The 22,029-nt window shown below is 42.6% G+C and overlaps 1 protein-coding gene across 1 annotated transcript; it reads right to left on the minus strand.

Moving 5' to 3' along the window:
* Positions 1-3,517: 3,517 nt before the first annotated feature.
* Positions 3,518-21,280, minus strand: LOC129327893 (vomeronasal type-2 receptor 26-like). The gene is made up of 6 exons (XM_054976640.1): positions 21,060-21,280; positions 19,216-19,507; positions 16,142-16,252; positions 10,319-10,546; positions 7,470-7,596; positions 3,518-4,428 (listed from the first exon to the last, which is right to left on the minus strand). The coding sequence occupies exons 1-6, from the start codon at positions 21,278-21,280 to the stop codon at positions 3,518-3,520; spliced, it is 1,890 nt and encodes a 629-aa protein (XP_054832615.1).
* Positions 21,281-22,029: the final 749 nt, after the last annotated feature.

Here is a 22,029-nt window from a genome sequence, read left to right on the forward strand (position 1 = left end):
TTCCCCCAACCCCGCACCAGTTGACAGGAGGGATCTGGCAACCCTTCTGCAATGGGAGAACTCTCAGCTACTTGCGTCTTTGCCCACTGGTGCCTCAGGTGCAAGTAGGAGGAAATGGGGGCGGGGGAGAGACTGGTGCATTGTGCTGGCTTCCTGAACTCACATCCAGTAAAAAAACAAAAGTGGCACAGCGGACATTCTAGAATTTACAAAAACTGCTAAATCATCTAAAGACCTTCCTATTTAGAAAGTGATGCGAGTGCACCAGAGTGAGGCCAGTGCACCACGCCCGACGCCTACAACTTCTCCCGGGCTGCATGCAACCTAGCGAATCTAATGTTAATGTTTATGCTTTGCTTCAGCTCCGTTTTCAGGTTTCTGCCTCGTTCCAGACTTCTGCAATCCCAATCCTATTGCATTGTTTGTTGGATGTCCCATCCTGGTGATTGTATTGAATTACACTGTGTAAGCCTTGAGTCAGATTGAGAAAGGAAAACCCACAAAACCTGTCTATATGCAGATGACATGGCAATCTATTTAACAAATCCTCTAGACTCTCTCCAAGCTTTAAACAATATTTTACAGCTTTTTGCCACTATCTCAGGCCTAAATATTAATGCAGCCAAAACTGAAATATACCCCATTTATATTAATGCCTCCTTCTGCAAGGCCATTAAAACCTCATTTACTTTCATATGGTTAGAAAAACCTTGGCGCTATTTAGGAGTTTTAATTCCAGAAGACTTAAGGACCTTTTCAAACACAACTATACAAACTGGATAACAAAATTGAATTTATTAATCCGGAGTTGGAACAAACTATACTTCTCATTGTCTGAAAATGTGATCTGATCAAATCTAGTGTGCTTCTACACTTTATTTTTCTTTTTCAAACTCTACCTATACATATGCCAAGTAAGAATCTGAAATCCTGGCAGACATCTATAAATTCTTTCATCTGGAGAAATAAAAAACCTAGATTGAGCTTTTCTATCTTATCTTGCCCATCTAAACTTGGAGGATACGGCTTGCCAGACTTAACTGGATATTATGAAGCCATCCAAATGAAGAATATTATTACATACCTTAATTCAGACCAACCAAAAGGTTGGATTGCAATTGAACAAGCCATTCTGGCTTCCGTATCTATGAAAGATTTAATCTGCAATACTCCCAAAGAGAGACCAAACCTAATCCAAATGCTTCTACTCTTAAATTCTACTTTACAAATATGGGACATAAAAAGAACATCATTAGCCCCCAACGTCTCTCCACTATCTTCTTTTTTACAACAAAAATGGTTCATCCCAGGCAACTCTAAAGAATCTTTCCCTTTGTGGAGAGCACTAAAATTAACAAGATTATGGGATGTTATCTCCAAAAATTCTCTAAAACCCAAATCCCAGCTGGAGTCACCAGCTATTGTCAAATTACCATGGTTTGAATATTTTCAGTTAAACCACTTAATTCACAGCCCAATGATACAAACTCAACTTAAAAAACCTTGCACTGATTTTGAAAAACTGTTAATTTCTCATAGTAAAAAAGAAAAAGGTCTCATCTCTATTCTTTATAAAATCCTAAACTCCCAAAAGTAGAGTAAAAAAAGGAAACTATCAGCTACGGTGGCAGTCAGACTGCAATACAACTATTTTTGCCTCACAATGGTCCCAAATTTGATCCTCAAAAATATGCTCCACTAATGCTATTAATATCAGAACAACCTTCAGAAAAATCATGCACAGGTGGTACCTAACCCCACTCAAACTACACTACATAAATCCTTCATGTGACCCACAATGCTGGCGTGGCTGCAAACAAACAGGCTCTTTTTCCCACTGTTGGGCGAATTGCCCTTTGATTTCACATTACTGGAGCTTGATCTTCAACATGATTGGGAAAATAACTGGTTATGTCACTCAACCACATCCTGAACTTGTTTTTCTTAATTTGTAGGGAAATGAGGACATCCCCATAATCCGAAAAGATCTCATTTCAATTATGGTCAGTGCGGCCAAAGCCATAATCACAAAATCATGGAAATCCAAAGTCCCACTCACAACACAGCCTTGGATGAATAACATATGGGAATTTCTCACAATGGAGAAAATCACAGACCACATCTCAAGCACTGAGAACCAGAACTTCCAGTCCAATTTATATGAGAAATGGTGGCCTTTTCTGGACTATATGGAAAAGCAAAACAAATACTTGAAGTCAACACCTGACAATCTCAAAGTTATAGCAATCTATTAAATTTTATGTTCCTTCATTGGTTTTTACCACATATATTGTAAATACTGCCAAGGCAATTGATAGCTGTTTCGAGCATATGTTTATATTCATACTGTTTATATAGTTATATGGTTATATATTTGTTTTTGTACTATTGTATATTGTTAAAAAAAATCAAAAATATATATTTTTTAAAAGATTGAGAAAGGACAGATTGAGATTGCAGGACAGACTGGTTGACTCAGAGCCGAGCTACAAGTGACGAATTACACTTGCCTGGCAAGTGAACAGACTCGTGTGTATTCCTCCTTGTTCACTTGCTGTTCACTTGCACTCCACTTGATCAAGTGGAGCTCAAGTGAATGGCAAGTGAACAGGGAGGAATACATGTGAGTCTGTTCTCTTGCCAGGCAAGTATAATTCGTCACTTGTAGCTTGGCTCACAGCCACTAAATTTAGAGCTCCCTGTAATATGTAATTCCGTTTCTCTGGGACAACAGCTTCCCTCTCCCCTCCTTCCTGTTGCATGGGAAACATGTAAAATGGGAAAATTATATGCTTAGAATCCTTAAAATGCTGGCCCCAGATATTCCCAAATGTTTTTGGTAATATTTGGGACAGAGATACCAGTATTACTAAGATTCCCAAATATCATCCAGATACTCAAATGTACCCCCAACATAACAGAAAGGTATTTTTCGGGTATCTATTTGCACTAGATATATTTGAGCGCATATCTCTAGGTCAGATTCCCGAGAGTTCATCCAGAATTCCAGCTGCTTTCCAAACTAAAGGAACTACAGTTCCCCCTTGCAAACAAGACTGGAGTAATCCGTTTCTTATTGTATCTTGAGGGTGGCAAGTTAATGCTGTCTCCCAGGGCACTTGTGTGACCAACCCAGCCCTTCTTTTTGGAATCAGCAAATGAGAGTGAAAATAAGGGCCAAGCTCCAAGTGACAAATGACACTTGAACAGCAAGTGTATTTCTCCCTGTTTACTTGCCCTCCACTCAATTCACTTGCTGTTCAAGTGTCATTTGTCACTTGTAGCTTGGCCCTAAGACTGATGAAAGCTGCAAACATGTTCCAAACTAGGTGGTGTGCAATTTCGCTGTAACAGAAAGCAAACCAATTGGACAATAGATAGCTTTATTCTTTTTATTGGTCTTGTAAGGGATAGGGATAATTATTGTTTCAGGACAGGTTTTCAGTATTCTACTTGACTTATAGTTGCATGTACATCAGGATATAGAAAGAAGACACCTCTTCTGGACACTTTAAATTCAATGCAAGTGGTTCACTTTTCTCATTAGATGCTCCTTGGTATTAAGATTAGGCCGAATTATAATAATGTAGCATTTGGGAAGGAAGATGCAACCCAGCAAGCCAGCACTGGAGGCCAGGATGGAGAAGATCTGCACGGCCACCATGTATTTCCCCTTCGTGCTCAGGTAGGTGGGCACAAAGGACACCCAGACACTGCAAAAGACCAGCATGCTGAAGGTGATCAGCTTGGTTTCATTGAAGGCCCCAGGCAGCTTCCTGGCTAGGAAGGCCACTGTGAAAGAGATGGCAGCCAGGAAGCCCATGTAGCCCAGGGCACCATAAAACATGGCAACAGACCCTTCATTGCATTGTAGGATGATGTGTGCAGGCTGAGAGTGCATGTCAGACTCTGGGAAAGGGGGAGAGAAGCCCAGCCAGAGGGCACAGAAGACAGCTTGGACAGCAGAGCAAGAAATGACAATGGAGTTGGCCAGACTCTTCCCCAGCCATTTCCTCATCATGTTTCCTGGCCTGGTGGCCATGAAGGCCACCACCACAGTGATGGTTTTGGCCAACACAGAAGAGACGGCAACCGAGAAGATGATACTGAAGGCAGTTTGTCGGAGAAGGCAGGTCACCCTCCTTGGCTGGCCGATGAATAGAAAGCAGGACAGAAAGGAAAGCAGGAGGGAGATGAGGAGAATGTAGGTGAGGTCCCGGTTGTTGGCTTTGACTATGGGGGTATCTAGGAATTTAATGAAGACTCCTAAAACCAAACCGGTGATTAGGGACAAGAACAGAGGAAAGACAGATAAGCTGATCCCCAAAGGCTCTTCATAGGATAGGAAGGTTATGGTCTTTGGGACACATCGAGTTCGGTCCTTGTTTGGATGGTGGTCTTCAGGGCATTTGTCACAATGCTCTGCATCTGGAAAAGAACAGGAGTGATGACAGTATTAGGAATTGACTTTGACAATAATCTGTTCTAAAATATTCAATAAAGCATATTTTGCAGATTGTATACCATTCACTTAACAAATATTAACCCACAGAATGCCATTTATTTTGGGCTCTCAGGTTGGCCCCTGTGAGAAAATGAGGAACTATATGGAACTTTGGTCTGATTCAGAACGGCTCTTCTTATATTCTGTTCAGAGAGGTCAGGACACAAGAATATGCAGAATTGGGGCTATGTGTACAGTTACTTCTTGTGTCATTAAAAACAACGACAACTGAACTATCTCACCTTTCTAAAAAATGGGGCAGAGTTTCCTCCTCATGAGAAAGGGATGGAATTGTGCCGTCCTCCCCGTACATAACTGCTACTGCCTTTGGCCTGACTCTTCTTTTTGAAGTGTCTTGCTATACTTTTTGACCATTTCAGAGGACAGAAACTCCTATGGGAAGCATATGAGTTGTCATTTATGGTGGGTAGGAATGGCAAACTGTGTATGTTTAGAGCTATCCAGTTCCTTCTGATAGAGCAACCCTGTGAATTAGTGCCTTCTGAAATGTCCCATCATTACCAACCTTGCTCAGGTCTTGCAAACTGAAGCCCATGCCTTCCTCTTTTGAGTCAACTCATATTGGATCTCTTCCTACTGTCAGATCTTTTTTCTGGCAATATGCACCTATTTTTGGTACTGGCATCTAGAGATGGGCACGAACAGCAATACAAACTAAAAAAAGCCAGGAACAGCCCAATCAGCTGTTCGCAAACAAGCTCTTCATGAGGCCCCATTCTAAATGAACTCTAAACGAACAGGTGTTTGTTGCACGCCTCGTTCATTGCTGTTCGTCAAGCCAGACAGTCTGGCACCTGCAATCAATTCCCTTGGCAACTAGAGGCAGGGACTGCCTGAACTCTTTCTGAACACCTGCGGTTGCCTTGGATAGGCAGGTCTTCCTTTCAAGTGTGGAGTTCCAAATTTGTTACAAGGAAGCAAAGAGCAGTGGGGAGGGAGTCTCCCAGCTCTGGTTTTGCAGACAGTGAGGGAGAGACAGTTGCTGTTGGCATTTTGAGAGAAAGACAGGGAGAGTGCATTGGAGCTTGAATTTTCTTTGTGTGTGGTGGGAGAGGGATCTACCTCTTCAAGTTCCAGGGCTGCTGCCAGGCTCTGGGCCAAGCTATTATTTATTATTGGTACATTTACTGCTGCCTGCTCAGGTAGGGTTTCTGGGAGTGGTCTGGTAGCGATCTTGATGGCTGGAGGAGAGCCTGCTGGCCCCCATGAACAACGAACATGTTCGTGGACAGGTCATGTTCATCAATGTTCATTGTAGTTGTTCATAGATGGCAACGAACAACAAACACCATGTTCATTTTTTCCCTTTTTGTGCCCATGTCTACTGGCATCTCTTTCTGCAGTACCACTACCTCTCTCCACTTGAGCCTCTAAGACATCATGTGCACCAGCACATTTTTTAAAAATTAAGGCACTGACTACTGCCTTCAAATTTTCCTAGCGTTATTGTCTTTCCTTGTGAATCTTGTCTTCTCATGGTGTGACCTAATTATGACAGCATCAGTACACTCATTTTATCTTCTGGAAAGAATTCAGGATTTCTTTGATTTAGAATACAATTATTTGTCTTTTTTGCAATGCATGTATCTGCAAAAACTCTCTTCCAATACCATATTTAAAATGAATCAGTTTTCTTCCTGGAGGACTACAACAGTTTTAAAAAGGCGGGTGATCATTGCTAAAATTTCAGAAATACTGTCAGGAAGGAGTAATCAAGTTATCAAACATAGAATGAATTAACATAGAATAAACAGTGTTACTAAACCTAGAGCATTGGCTTTTGTTAAGTTGTAATTGGAAAGGACAGGATCAAAAAATATGCAGATGGAATTGATGGTGGGCCAAAGTTCTTTCTTGTGCTGTCAATAAAGATAACAGGAGAACCTTCTCACCTATCTATGAATTGGGACAGAAACTTTCCTCCTCATGGGAACAGGATGGGTCTGTGCCCCTCCCATAAAGAATCAACTATTGTCTGAAACCTGACCATTTATTTTGAAGTCTGCCTATATTTTTTTTAGTGTAGGAGGACAGGAGCTGTATGAATTGCCATGGTGTCTGACACCAAATTAATTGTGATTATCAAACATAGAAGATGTTACAAACAATAAAATCACCATAACTATATATCTACCAACACTGCAAATGATAAACACGAGGGGGATGGGGGTGGAATCTGGAAAGTAGTCCATACTTTAAAAGTTTAGGAGAATAAAACTGCTTTGACTTGACACCCAGATGTTCTCTAAGTGGACACTCGCTGGAAATCCAGATTAGGGCAGCAAAACTGAAGAGGCCTTTTCCTCATTTGCTACTTCATGAATCTTCAAGGATCACCCCCAGAACATGACACTGTAGTAATCAAGCTGGGATATTACCAATGGAAACAGAATTTCCACAAGGCTGTCTTTGGAGGAACAGCTAGGAGAAGATGCTTCCTGCTGCTAACTTGAAGTTTCCTGCTGTATGAGTGAGTGAAATGATGAAACTGCACCGCCAACACTCATATATTTCAGGGTCCATTAACAAGAGTCCTCTTATTTGTGTGTCCCAGAAACCCAGTGAGTCGATAGTTCAGATGGACACCTGTACTCAGTGTCATTTTGGTGCCATTGAGTGCAAAAACAGCTGTACCAAAATCTCCAATTTGTCCTCCTTTTCCTTCCCCATTGAAAAGGACTGCTGTGAAAATCATAATGACAGAAAACTAACTAATTTCAAATCCAACCCAATGTCTTCACACAGCAATGCCCATTGGGAAACTACCGAGTCACAATAAACATTTAAGTCAACAGCCACAGATTTGAAAACATCACAAAATTTTTCCAAATCCACATCTGTAGTTGTAATGGCAGACAGGAAAGCAGAGGGTGGAAAAAACTGCTCACATCTTGCCTCATAGCCCTTTTTTTGCCTTTAAAGTAATACCTTTGTTGTCACCCACCTTCCTGTGTGGAGATTGTCCCTTCCGGGCAGGGATCACAGTCATAGCAGCAAAATGGCTTCCCTTCCTGAGCCTTCTTGGCATATCCAGGCCGACAGCTCTCAGTACACCTGGAACGGGGCAGGGGCTAATGAAAAATGCAAGCCACAGAAATGCAGAAAAAACAGATTAATATTTTTCTTGTTGCAAATGTGCCGTACTCAGAAAAAGGCTCAACAGGTCTTTTAGTCTATGGCTTGCTTTGAGCTGTGCTGTCTTCAGGCCCTCTTTGAGAGCTGTGACTTGGATGCAGAACTCCATGAATGGGAGACTGATTTCCTCTGCTTCTCAATAACAGGGAAGTTGACTAGAGATGGGCATGATCCGCATTACGAACATCAAAAATGCACGAAAATGGCAATCGCGCGATCGTGACCTGGCAGATAGTGATAGTCCACGGCCAACGATCCAGTGGTCGGGAGAGGCCTGGATTGTGGCGTTCAGGCTCGATTCGGTAATCCAGACACTCAGGTGCCAGCAATCTATTCCCCTGGCAACGGAGCCAGGGGAATGCTGTTTGCCCTCCTTCTGTCGCCCTGGAAACCCTAATGGAAGCCCAGTTTTCCTTGATCAGCAGGGCTTCCTTCCAACTGCAGAGCAGCAAAGCAGTTACAAGTTGGGAGAAGACACCCAGGGGAGGGAGGGGGAAGGGGTGTTCTGTAGCCATGGGCACTCCAATCTCATCCCTGCAAACCCTGATAGGCAGCTCTGATGGCCAAACACAGACAGCCAAACACAAACACAGATGCCGCCGGCATCGCCCAATGTTCCTGTATCGCTGGGAACAGCGGGGTGCCCCTCCGCTGCGGCATCCACGATCCACGGTTCAGGTTCGGGAACGGGAGATGGTCATTACTGTTTGGGAAGTCAGGATCGTGGTCTGCACCGAACCACGATCCTCTTGTCCTGTAATTTTTTTGGGTTCGTGCCCATGTCTAAAGTTGACCAAGGACGAATCAGAGACCAGAAGACACAGATGGGGAACGTGAGGAGTTCTGGGGGGGATGGGGAGACTAGTGAAGACTTTTGTTGACTTGGGTGCAGGATATGAACCTGTGAGTGAACAATATCTATAAGGGTCCCAGATGCTAGGCCTCTCAGAGCTGTGTGAAGACATCAGTTTGTGTGCTTTGAAGGGTATAACTCTACTAAGAATGGCACTGTAAATACCAGTCTGCTCCCCCCATCAATAAATATTACAAGAGGGTGGAAGAGGGTGGACATGGAAGAACTTGAGGGTGCATCACGTTTTCCCTCCCCCACTATTTCCTCTTTCCCTTCCCTGAAAGCCCTATAGCCTCTCCTCTTCCCTGCTTCCTTTTCTCTTTCCCAGACAACCTATCTTTATCTGCCCCCTTGTATTCAGCTTTTCTTCCTTCCCTCCCCCTGACAGCCTCTCCTTGGGAAAACTCTGTCCAAATTGTTCAGTGGAGAACCTGGAAGGGCTTTTGTGGGGCAACCTCACTTTGTTTCCTCTTCCAACGCTATTTCCTCCTTTTCTCCTCTGGGCAATCCCCAGATTCTCAAGTTTCTCTGTTTCCTTCTTTCATACCCACCCACTGATCTACCTTTTATCTGTTCCATCTTCTGCGATATTTAGTATTTATTTACTTCATTTATACTTTGAGTTGCCAGGTCTTTCTTGAGATTGGCTTTACTGGACTTCCCTTTAGGTAAAGTGTACTCAGATTGATAATATCACTTCTGGGAGTTTGCTTGCTATCGATGGGCATGAGGCAGCCCTATTTTTACCCCACCTTTCTCCACAACAAGGACCCAAAACAGCTCACATTATTCTGCTGTTCTCCATTTTACCTTCATACCAACCCTGTGCGGTAGTTGAGGATGAGCATGTGCGACCAGTCCAAGGGCACCCAGTGAGCACCTTGGCAGAGCAGGGATTCTATCCTGGCTCTCTCAATGCCAGCCTCCTTCACCTGGATGGGATCAGGAGAGGAGCTGGCAACAATGCCCACCCCCCTTCACTGGGCTGGGATCTGGAGCAAAGCAGGAGGCAGCACCCTCCCCCTTTCACCCAGCTGGAATCAAGCACAGAGAAGGTGGCAATGCTTACCCCCCCTTCACCCGGTTGGTATCAGGTACAGAGCAGGTTTCAATGTCTGCCGTCTTCTCCCTTCCAGGATAAGGTGCAGAGCAGGTTGCAATGCCCACCCTCCCCCTTCACCTGGCATGGAGCAGGTGGCAATGCCTGTCCCCCCTTCATCCAGCCAGGATCAGTCATGGAGCAGGAGGCAGTGCCCGCCCACTCTTCACCCAGCCGTAATCAGGCACAGAGCAGGAGGCAAGCCTGCCCCCACGCTTCACCCAGCCAGGATCAGGTGCAGAGAAGAGGTAATGCCTGCACCCCCTTCATCTGGGTTGGGATCAGGCACAGAGGAGGAGGCAATACACACCTGCCTGCCCGCCACTTTCTACAGCCCGTTGAATTTTCCCCCACAATGGGCTTTATTGTTAGTGGATTCATAAGTTATTTTTCAAAAGGCTGTGGCATATTTGAAGATTTACACAAAAAGTTAAAACCAACCTCTCAGGTCTACCCCATCCTGAACAACAGCTTAAAATTAAAAACTGCCACTCTGTTATCTCTTATTACTTTATTAATATTCCTTGTTTTATGAGTTTGTCAATTAAATGAGTAAGCAGCAGGAGTTGGCTTGAATCCTGCTTAAAGAGGAAGATGGTATATAAAATCTATTCATTCATTCCTGTTTTCATGTACTGTAACTGACAGATTATTAGATCTTAACAAAGGATAAATAGCATAAATGAAAACCGGTATATTTTCCAACCTGGTCTAAGCTCTTGGAGAACAGAATGGCATTCTCGTCCATGGTGACCTTTAGCTCTGGGGATGCCTGTCGCTCTACGCTCCCCACTTTCACTCCAACAATAGACTTATTGGGGAATCCCATCCATTTCAAGATATCAAAATCCACTGTGACATCCTCATTATCACCCCAATATGTTTCACCCATGGAAATGTTGTAAAAAGGGACCTTCCTTAGAAAAGTGTGGAGCTGGAATGGAAAAATCAGGCATTTAAAAAAAGAAGCAAACATAAATAGCTCAACCAATATGAGCTCTAATCTTTCTTATTAGTTATCTAGTTGTAACATTTATGTGCCACCTTTCCACCAAAACAGAGTCCCCAACGCAACCAAAGAACATTTAGGTTCTTCTATGGCTTATGATGTGGGTCACTTCCAGATTCACAGTAGTTTTCAAAGTTTTGTCCATGTGAAGTGTCATAAATCCTGTAAGTTTGTCTTTCTGTTGCAGTGTTTTAGATTGGGACTAAAAATGCTGCTTCAATTAGAGCTCTCAGGCCTGTGCCTACAACCACCAGGGAATTTATGAGGTGGGGCAGGGGAGGTTCATGTCTTAAACCACATGACATCACTTCCAGGAGATACTCTCGGAACCCTTCCTTATCTTTATGGTAAGCACCATCAAGACTAGGGGATTCCTAGAGTGTAACTCAAAAGTTATATCACTTCCAGGTCAGACTGCATCTCCTCCTTTTCTCCTGCAATGAACATCAGCAGTGGTGGAATTGCAAACACAATGGTAGGGGTTCTCCTGAACATGGGCACTTAGTAAGCATAGCTCTCAGAACCAAACTACATATTAAAAATTATATGAATTCACCCTGGAGACCTGTGGCTATATTGTACCTGCTAGTTCCTCATTACAGAAACTGAGTCCAGCAAAAGCTTAAGAATCTGTCAGTAAATAAGGAAAACAAAATGATGGTCCACAGACTGGAAAAGCCCAATCTACATTCTGCTTTCAAAATAAAATAAAATAACATAGCGCAGCTACTACTAGACCATCATATTAATTTCCCATACAAGCAAAATGATGCTCAAAATTCTACAACAGTCTTACCATATATGGAACAAGAAATGCCAGATGTTCAAGCTGGTTTCAGAAAAGGAAGTGGCACTAGAGATCACATTGCAAATTTTCAACGGCTAATGGAACATAGCAGGAACTTCAGAAGAAAATCAGTCTGTATTTTATGGGGTCTCAGATGCTTCACTAACGAGTTGGGGATCATAAACTTCATCACTATTTTTGCCTTATATATTATCTGCTGCTTTAAATATGTACTCCTATGTACAACCAGCACGCCATGTTGTCTAATGTCAGTCCTAGAATTGATTATGTTTGCTTCAGTATTTTTTCTACTCTTTCTTGGATCCTTCCTAATGCTATGTCGTTTAAACTTGTATCTGTTCACCTTATGGTATTGTATTGGAATGTACTTAATACTGATTGTACTAACCCCATACTGTGTAATCCGCCTTGAGTCTCAGTGAGAAAGGCAGACTATAAATGATGTAAATAAATAAAATAAATAATAATAATAAAATAACGGCAAAGCTTTGGACTGTGTGGATCAGGAAAAGCTGTGTGTAGTGGAACAGCCCCAATGACCTGTGAGCTTCTGGCCTTCTGGGGTTTACCGGTCGGAGTCCAAGACTCCGCAATTGCCTGGGCAGGCTTGCCATCCTGAGCCCTGCCTTCTGCCTAGTCTCCCGCTGTCTTGTATGCACCCTCCACGCCATTGTTATATACCTCATATTATGTTCTGATTTCATATTGTGCTATTGCTGCCATAATTTGCATTAGGTCCACAGACTAAGTTCTTGCTTTGATCCCTGCTTGAAATCAAAAGTATTTTGCTTGTTAATAATGCTGTTCACAGGAATGAGTGCCCGGCTTGTTATCTATGCTTCTCGAGTCCGTTGACGTTGCAGCTGTGAAACAGAATGGTAACCAGTTCAAAGGGAGGAGGAAACCTCTGATTCCTTTGTAATGTTGCCTAGACAAAGCTATTGTGTTCTCATGCAACTTCTGAGAGTTTCGCGCCTAAATGCAGACAGTACAAAAGGAGGGGGGAAATGATGCTTGATATAACAATAGTACCTCTGCTTGTATAGTTATTCCAGTGAATCTCTTTCCCAACTATGGATGTACCTATGGACTGAACAGATCTCTTAATAAAAGTCTTTTCAACCAATGCACTGGTGTGCTTGCTGTGAGGGACTTGGGGATCTAGCTGTCATAGACTGCCATTCCTGGAACTGACACCCGCTAGCTAGCACCTGTCTACTACAGGGACTGCCTTCTGTTCTTGATCACCACTGGGGGGGGACAGCCAGTTGCCAAGAGAGTACCCCTTTCCCATGGCGCCTATTTTAGGTAGGGAAGTTAAGCAGTGGGAGTCCATGTTGTACAGAGAACTGCTACCGTCACTTAAGAATTGAAAAGTATCTATTAATGAAAGGGGGAAAAATGTTTACATTCACATGTCTGAGCCCAGCAAAGTGCTGGAAAGTACTGAAAGTGGCCTACTTTTGAGCAGAGCACTTTTGAGCAAAGCACTTTCAATATTCGAAGTATACATGATCTTGCTCATTTCCTTACAAAACAATCCTATAACGTAGGTTAGTATTATATTGCAAATGAGGAGGGTGGGGGGAGAAAGATGCTTCCTTAACTCTGCCTGGCAAGTTCATGGCAGAGCTGAGATTTAAACTTAGAATTTTGTGGATCGCAGTTCACTCTCTCAGCCATTGTCTCTCACCCGCTCAAAACTTTCCCCCACAAGTTGCCAGCTCTCATGGTGGCATACATGCTTTTGAAAATTCAATGGCTGCTTTTTAAAAAATGTTGACGCAGGAAGTAGGAGAGAGGCCAAAATTGAAATGGTTTCCCAAGAGAAAGATTGGCTCAATCATCATCAACCAAAAAGGAGACGGCACCCAAGAAATCAGAAGGAGATTGAGACTTGGAAAAGCAGCCATGAAGGAACTTGAAAAGATTATTAAGGGTAAGGAGGTCTCTTTCAGGGCCAATATCAAGATAATGGACTCTGTGGCATTCCCCATTACTATGTATGGATGTGAAAGTTGGACACGGAAGAAAGTTGACAGGAAGAAGGTTGTTTCATCTGAAATGTGGTGCTGGAGGAGAGTTTTGCTGATACCATGGACAGCCAAAAAAGACAAATAAGTAAGTACTAGATCAAATCAAGCCTGAATTCTCCTAACAAACTAAAATGATAAGATTAAGGCTATTGTACTTTGGTCACATCATGAGAAGACAAGACTCTCTGAAAAAGTCAATAATGCTAGGAAAAGTGGAAGGCAGGAGGAAAAGAGGAAGACCTAAAACGAGATGGCTTGACTCAATAAACGAAGCCACGTCCTCCAGTTTGCAGGATCTGAGCAAGTCTGTTAAAGATGGGATGTTTTGGAGGTCTTTCCTTCATAGGGTCTCCATAAATCAGAAGCTACTTGATGGCATATAACACACACACAGTTCCTTGTGATAAAACATGAATAAATGTGCAGCAGGTCCAGGTTTCGATCAGAACTGCTGTGCAGGAGAAGGAAGAATGCCTGCCCTCTCCCCTAATAATGTTTTTGTGGCTGAAACAGCCTAGGTGGAGATGGATAATTTGCTCCTTTGGTCACCAGTACATGCACTGAATGCTTCCCAGTCCAGGCTTCCCATAAATTAAATAATGCTTCAACAGCTTGGTAATACCTGCCATGAAACAGGAGATTTTATTACTGAGAAGATCATTCAAATGAAACAGGTTGCAGATTTGGAGCATAATGAAAAGACATCAAAATTGACGGGGCTATTTAGATTTCCTGCCTGAGGAACCAACAGGCATTTCTACCTGCCAGGCATCTACCTTAAGAGCTGCACCCGATGAATTGGTAGGTTCTGTGCATTAAATGCCCCAGCAGTAATAAATGACATTGAGTTTGAAGGCACGTGTAGCTGGTAGCTTCCAATGTGAGATTAGTTCCCCTCGATAAAAGAGGGACTTCTGCCAAGGCAGGTTGTTAAAACAGCAGGGACAGGGTGTCTGTGTAGTAGTCCAGTCTGGAAGCAGGATGGGGTAGGTAGAGATACAGAGAGCTCCCCCTGCCTACCTTCCATATAGACAGGTTCTCCCCCAGCAGTGAAACATAACCAAGGACCATGGAGTACAACAGGGGAATTTCAAGCAGAATTTCATTTTGCTGATGGGAGGGGAACTCCCTATGCAGGGGGCTACTGGTGAAAGGGAAGCATCCTCCAAAGTCACCAAAGCGATTTTTCAGGGGATGTGTTCTGTCCTGGGCAACACAGCAACATCTGAGATGGTATTAACATTACAATGCATCCTATTATATAAAAGGCAAGCCATATTGGTGATGACTCACCTTTTATCCTTGTGCTTCCAGAGGGTATGTATGGTAGGCAACAATCAGAACTTGTATGGCAAACAACCAAGGAAGTCTGGGGTTACTAAGTAAGGCAAGCTAAGGGCAAACCATCTGCTCATCTCTTGCCATGAACACCCCATGGAAGGGGTCCCCATGAGTCAGTTTCAACGTTGTGGCACATTATTTATTATTCATTTTTGTGTTATGTGCCATCAAGTTGCCTCCGACCTATGGTGACCCTATGAATGAAAGACCTCCAAAACGTCCTATCATTAACAGACTGGCTCAGATCCTGCATACTGGAGGACGTGGCTTCTTTTATCGAGTCCAGCCATCTCATTTTAGATCTTCCTCTTTTCCTGTTGCCTTCCACTTTCCCCTAGCATTATTGACTTTTCCAGAGAATCTTGTATTCTCGTGATGTGACCAAAATGCAATAGCCTTAGTCTTGTCATTTTAGCTTGTAAGGAGAATTCAGGTTTGATTTGATCAAGTACCTACTTATTTGTCCTTTTGGCTATCTATGGTATCCACAAAATTCTCCTCCAGCACCACATTTCAAATGAATCAATTTTTTCCCTGTCAGCTTTCTTCACTGTCCAACTTTCACATCCATACATTGTGATGGGGAATACCATAGTTTGGATTATCTTAATCTCGGTTCCCAGGGAGACATCTTTATCTTTAAGGATCTTATCTAGCTCCCTCACAGCTGCTCTTCCAAGTCTCAATCTTCTTCTGATTTCTTCATTGCAGTCTCCCTGTTGGTTAATGTTTGAGCCAAGGAATACAACATTTTGAACAACTTCAATTTCCTCTTTGTCAGCTTTAAAATTGTGTAATTCCTTGGTAGTCATTACTTTTCTCTTCTTGATGTTCAGCTGTAATCCTGCTTTGGCACTTTCTCCCTTAACCTTCATCAATAGTCATTTCAAGTCTTCACTATTTTTTTGCCAGTAAAGAGGTGACATCTGCATATCTGAAGTTGTTAATGTTCCTCCCACCAATTTTCACTTCACCTTCTTCTAGATCTAATCCAGCTTTCCTTATGATATACTCTGCATAGAGGATGAACAGGTAGGACATAATATGGATCCTTGTCTGACAGTCTTGCCAACTGGAAACCATTCTGTTACCCCATATTCTGTCCTGACAGTAGAAGTATGTAAAAAGAGAAAGAAATACCTGCCACGGCTGCACCCTTGGGAGGCCCAACCTTTCCCTGGCTAATGTCTGCTTGGATCTTGATGAGTACGCAGCATGTATGGCCCGTGTCACAGTGAAGATGGCATTGAAAGTGTTGGAAATGTCTATAGACAGGATAGTTTCCATCAAATCCTGGGAAAGGGTCTCCAGATTTTCTCTCTCTCTGCATCTTACTTGCCCTTTCACAGACAACAAAGGCTTTGAATAGAAACAGTAAAATGATTTCACCCCAAACTCCAGCATATCATGTGCCATAGTCATGTTCCAGTTTATCCTTTTGTTTTTCTGCATTGAGAAAGAAAAAAATCCCTGTACACGATGAAAATATGGGACCATATCAGGCAAGTAGATGGTGAGGTCCCACGAAGCTGTTGTGATCCAGACTTTCCCCACAGGGGGCTTGATCTGCTCTTCAGCTGCTCTGTGTATACTGAATGGTATAATTGGAAAAAACTGTGGCTCCCCGAAATAAACTAATACATGGACTTTTCTCCATAAGTGAAATGCAGCAGAGGACAGGAATATACTTGTTATATGACCTTCAAGGGCTGTTGCTTGGATGCTCAATGAGAAAGCAACACAAACGCCACCCTTGCTGGCCAGAGGGGGGAAGATTTTCATGAATTGTTCTCCATTCTCAGTATCTGGTGCAATGAGACCGATCCATGTCCACTGGAAATGCAGGAGCAGTTTGAGAATCCCCAGGTATTGTGTTTCCTGGTTTGGAATTATCTGATAGAGAAAAGGGAACTGAGCTGGATCATGAAGAACGTGAGAAATGAGCCCATAAGTGACCTAGCAAGGAAAGGAAGAGATTGCAGCAAAATCCCAGTCGTTGTGATGGAAGGAAGCCCATGTAATGCGAGGATGATTTGGTATATTACTGGGAGTATGGAATAAGTGCATATGTGATTGACTTACATTTTGCCCATCCATGTGAATTTGGACAAGGCTACCCAGTAGTAGGAATCAAACTTTCTCCAGAGCAGCATTCCAAGTCTATTTGTTTATTCGTGTAACATCTTCTGTACACAAGGGCACCCTTATGTACACAAAGCACCACTTGGGAAATACACTACCATACAAAATTTGGTTACAAATCTAAATCTTGTAATCTAATAATAATAGCAATAATAATAACATTGGCTTTATATACCGCCCTTCAGGATGACTTAACACACACTCAGAGTGGTTTACAGAGTTTGCTATTATTATCCCAACAACAAACACCCTATGGGGTGGATGGGGCTGAGAGAGTGCCTAGAAGCTGTGACTAACCCAAGGTCACCCAGCTGGCTTCAAGTGGAGGAGAGGGGAATCAAACTCGGCTCTCCAGATTAGAGTCCCATACTCTTAACCACTAAACCAAACTGCATAAACTCTGGGATAACACCATTTCTTCTCCAAGGGTCTCCAGGATAAATGGGTCTATCTTTGTAGGATGTGATGGTCAGAAGGAACCCATCCGTGCAGGATGCTCCCAGCATTTGGCCTGATTCAACATGGGGTGTTTTTTCTTCTGTTTCTGAAATCTTAAGCTCTGGGTTTGCAAGAGTCATCTAGAATGCCTCATGAAGCTCTAGAAAATAGGAAAAGATCTGTTCTCTAGCCCTGGTTCTCACTTATTTCCTGCCCTGAGTAAAGATTCCAAAACAGCAGGGGGGGGAATGCAGTCAGATCAGACTCAGAGGGAGTTAAACACCAATTAAATTATTTGAAATATAAAATGAGGCACCATTTTTAAGCTAGTTCATCCTTAAAGCAGCACCTTGATTATCTGAGATTATTTCAGATTCCAGCTCCCACAAAACGTTCAATGTTTGTAACAGGAAGGGACAAATATTACAGCAGACTTAAAGTGACTTTCAAGTCTAAACACATCAAAGATACCAATCTCATCTACTTACTAAAATAGTCAGGGGGGAAACCCCTCCTGTGTACCTTTTCTCCCAAGATATCTGTAAGCAAGTTTTCTGTCACTGTTTTTTGATTTAATCATCATATTAGCATCATCTCCTGTCACATTTAGATTTTGTCCAAGACATATATTACAAAAAAGAAATAAGTTTTAAAGGGCTGTATATAATTAGCTATATAAGGTTTGTATCTCTGACCAGCATTTCATATATTTTTTCCATCAGAGCCTACTTGCAACCAAATTTTCTTTTCCAAATCATAGTGAAAACAAAACAGAGAAGCCACTTGATTTAACCTGCTCAGATATTTGTGGCCTTCTATCTGTGCAGGATCTGTGAAAGCACAGATATTTCTCAATATTCCTAGATGGCCACAGCAGATACACCATCCTATACCTCTTCAGTAAAATATTCGAGATGCTGGGCCATCTTAGAGACTACAGAGCAATGGTCCAGAATGAATTTGGAAGGAAACCACAGATCCTGCATTCAGGTAATGGCACAGAATACATGTCACGCAGCAGCTCCCAAGAGGAAGGCATGCAACACCAGACCACCGTGGCGTATAACCCAGAACAAAATGGAGTGGCAGAAAGAAAAAAAATAGGTCATTATTACTAGATATGATGAGATGTATGTTGCGTGATGCTCAGCTATCAATTGAATTTTTGGGGGAAAGCAATAATGGCTGCTACATATCCATAGAACAGGATGCCAACAAAACTACAGGTGCAACACATAAGACTGTTTGGAAACAAGGCCTATGCATACATTTCAAAGGGGAAAAGGTCCAATCTAGATGAAGGAATCTCAAAGGAATTCTTGTTGGATATTCATCATAAAGCAAAGGGTACAGAATCTTTGATCTATGCAGCAAAAGGGCCAGAGTGTACAAACTTGTATACTTCAATGAAAGTGAGAAGGCTACCCCATAGAGAGGCCCCAAATTGAAGAGAACAGCCGGCCTGTGTTTTCTGATATCTCTCCTTCTAGAGGGATCACACAATGATCGTTCATAAAATGATGGGCATGTGTCATTTTTTATTCTCTAGTGAAACAATGATTTTATATTGTTCCCAAACCCAGCCAGATCTGTTGGACAAGGGGGTGAAAGAAACGCTTCTTCAAAGAGGAAGAAGCTAAATATCTCTGAACTCTTAAAAACTACTGTCTGCTTCTAGCATCAAAATTTGATCTCCAGCTCCATTGCAGGAGAAGCCCAGAATTTAGGGAGTCCAGGAGCACAAGAAAACAGCAAGAACTTGTTAGAGAGATTAAAGGCTCAGAGGGTTTTCCCAAAGAAAACTAGGATTACACCCGGCCCGTTCATACCAGTGGGATTTTGTAGATGCCCAGCACACTGGAAACATGGATGGGGATTTTAGACTCAGCCCGGTCAAGTACAGCCAACAGGGTCTTCTCACCTCCACACTGGTAGTTTGGAATATTCTCTTTCCCCATGAAAAGCAGATCTAACACACCATCATAAGTCAGCCTTGCATTCGAATAGCTATCATAGATGTCGTAGCCCAGAGAGATGTTGGGCAAGATCCTGGGATTCTGATTGATCTCCTGAATGGCAAGCAGGAAGGACAAGATGATTGCATATTGTGTGTTTGTAGAACTGTCAAAGGGAAAAAAATACATTTTCATCTTCTATTCATTGAAATCATCATGCCAATCCCTCGCGTCTTTTCCAGGAAAACAAATGTCTGGATTCTATTCACAGAACTGTCACATTTTATGTCCTTTCTTATGCTGAAAGGAGGAACTTTGTACAAAGAAAGCAGCTCTCTGCTATCTAGAAAGCGTTCCAGGGGAGATGCACCCTCCAGTGCTGGGAGGGGGAACTCACAATTACCAAAGACCGAAATCAAGTCAAATCGGTGTTCCAGAGGACCATGTAAAAGAAGCAACACTCGGGAAAGGGGAGTGAGAGTTTTGATGTTCCCAAACTGCTTTCTCCCAATTCACATTACAAAGGCACTGCTGGTTTGCACTTGGCGATAGGATTTTGTGGTTTATCAGTTGCTGATAAAACTCGGCAGCAACAGAACTTGGACACAGCAGGTTTCCCTGCTGCAGTCCCCAGTAAGTTGCTAACCTAACCCCCCCCCCTTTCTGTCACCAGAACTTTTGCACATTTTACCTTTAATACTTCAAAAGGAACCTTAGCAGGGTGATGGAAATGAAATGACTCATCACATGGACAACGCTGTATGGCTGCTCAAAACACAAAAAAAGGATATCAAAGTGTCAGTGATTTTCCAGGGACATGAGTGCTGAAAGGCTATGAAAGTCAAATCAGGTGGAGTCAGATCAAATCATCGCTACAAATTACTTACACTGCTGCTCTTAGGTTAGCAAGAGAATGTCCTGGAAGATTAAAATGTTCTCCTGCTGGGTTTTGAGTATTGTGATTTTTAATGACAGGTTTATGTCCATTTATTCTTTTTGCTGAGAGACTGACTTGTGTGTCCAATGTAGGGAGTGACCAATGTGCCTCCTATTGGGAGAGGGGTTGCCATAAACCAAAATGCCACTTTCCCCTAAATTCACCTTAAAAATAGTCACTGGTCGTAATAACGCCAGCCATAACATCTCACGTTCATTCATTTGTTCATCTTCATAGAATTACAGAATCCAACCCCCCGCTCAATGCAAGATAAGCCTAAAGCATCCCTGACAAATATCCACAGTCAAACTCTTCTACCCCGGAAATTCTGTTGGTTTTCAAGGTGCTATTGTGCTCAAATTGTGTTGTTCTACTGTGGACCAAAATGGCTACCTGCCTGAATCTATCTATCTATCTATCTATCTATCTATCTATCTATCTATCTATCTATCTATCTATCTATCTATCTATCTATCTATCTATCTATCTATCTATCTATCTATCTATCTATCTATCTATCTATCTATCTATCTATCTATCTATCTATCTATCCTTTCCTTTCCTTCCTTCCTTCCTTCCTTCCTTCCTTCCTTCCTTCCTTCCTTCCTTCCTTCCTTCCTTCCTTCCTTCCTTCTGTTGAAGTTCTGCTAGGAAAACCTAAGCTAATGGTAATATTGAAGCGATCAATAGGAATCACAACAGCCACATCTGAGACATGTCCTTCTGCATACAAGATGAAATTTTGCTGCTCATAAGCTGTGGGATACCACAAATTACTTACTATTCAGTTCTGGTAAGGGGAGGCTTCTTAAAGGTAAATGGATACAGATAAGAAAACTTTAGAGTCAAGATCCCGCCAATGAGGAGATCTCCTGGCCTGTAAAAGTTCCATGGATCATTTAAATCCTTGATGAATTTCAGTGGGCATTTTGCTTTCAATGTCCCACAGATGACATCATTGGGAAGCAGCACCACTGCCGCTACCAGAACCAGCAACAGCATTCTGGACCTGCCCCCTACAGAATCCTCCCTTGTGGCTGCCCCTCAAATCCAGGCCAAGCAAGTTAGCAGAAGCCAAACCCCACTTTGAAAATCAAGACAATGTAGACTTCAACATTAGAGCTGAGACTTCTGATCCTAAAGGTGTAATATTGAAGCAAACATTGCACACAGTTCATTCCTGCCCAAATGCCCTGCCCAGATCCTTGCCATCACAGGAGGCATTTATGCACCAGAAGAAGTGATTGTGTTTTGCTTTAGATCTTGACGATCATGTCATTGTTTTTGAAGTTTCTTTCTGAAGTAATCCCTTGATGAAAAAACAACAAACTGTTATTTTCATAATTATAAGGGGGGAAATTGTTTCTGCAACCTCCTCCAACTTTCTGCCACTCTGGACACAGCAGGAGAAAAACATGTTTGTTAGAACCCCTTATGGAGTGGCCTACCTCATGAAGTCTGAAAGGCTCCCATGCTCCCAGGCTTTCCATTAAGTATGCAAAACTGAACCATTCAGTAGGGCTACAGGGCTGTAGTGTAATAAAATGGTTTGGAAGGATACTTTTGTAAAAGGAGTTACTGTGGAGTATACTACATATTGTCTGTTGCTTTAAGGCTGTTCTATGTAATTTCTGTATTGTTTAATGGGTTGTGTTAATGTGGCGGTAATGGTTAAGAGTGGCGAGACTCTAATCTGGAGAACCGGGTTTGATTCCCCACTCCTCTACTTGAAGCCAGCTGGGTGACCTTGG

Source organism: Eublepharis macularius, chromosome 4 (assembly GCF_028583425.1).
Source record: "Eublepharis macularius isolate TG4126 chromosome 4, MPM_Emac_v1.0, whole genome shotgun sequence".
NCBI lineage: Eukaryota > Metazoa > Chordata > Lepidosauria > Squamata > Eublepharidae > Eublepharis > Eublepharis macularius.

Bases quoted from the DNA above. Each gene is read 5' to 3' on its own strand.
- LOC129327893 (XM_054976640.1), bottom strand. From the start codon at position 21,280: ATGCTGTTGCTGGTTCTGGTAGCGGCAGTGGTGCTGCTTCCCAATGAT. The intron at 19,508-21,059 runs GTAAGTAATTTG...TCCCTTTGACAG, and splicing joins CCCCTTACCAGAACTGAATA to TTCTACAAACACACAATATG. The intron at 16,253-19,215 runs GTATGAACGGGC...TTCTCAATGCAG, and splicing joins GCATCTACAAAATCCCACTG to AAAAACAAAAGGATAAACTG.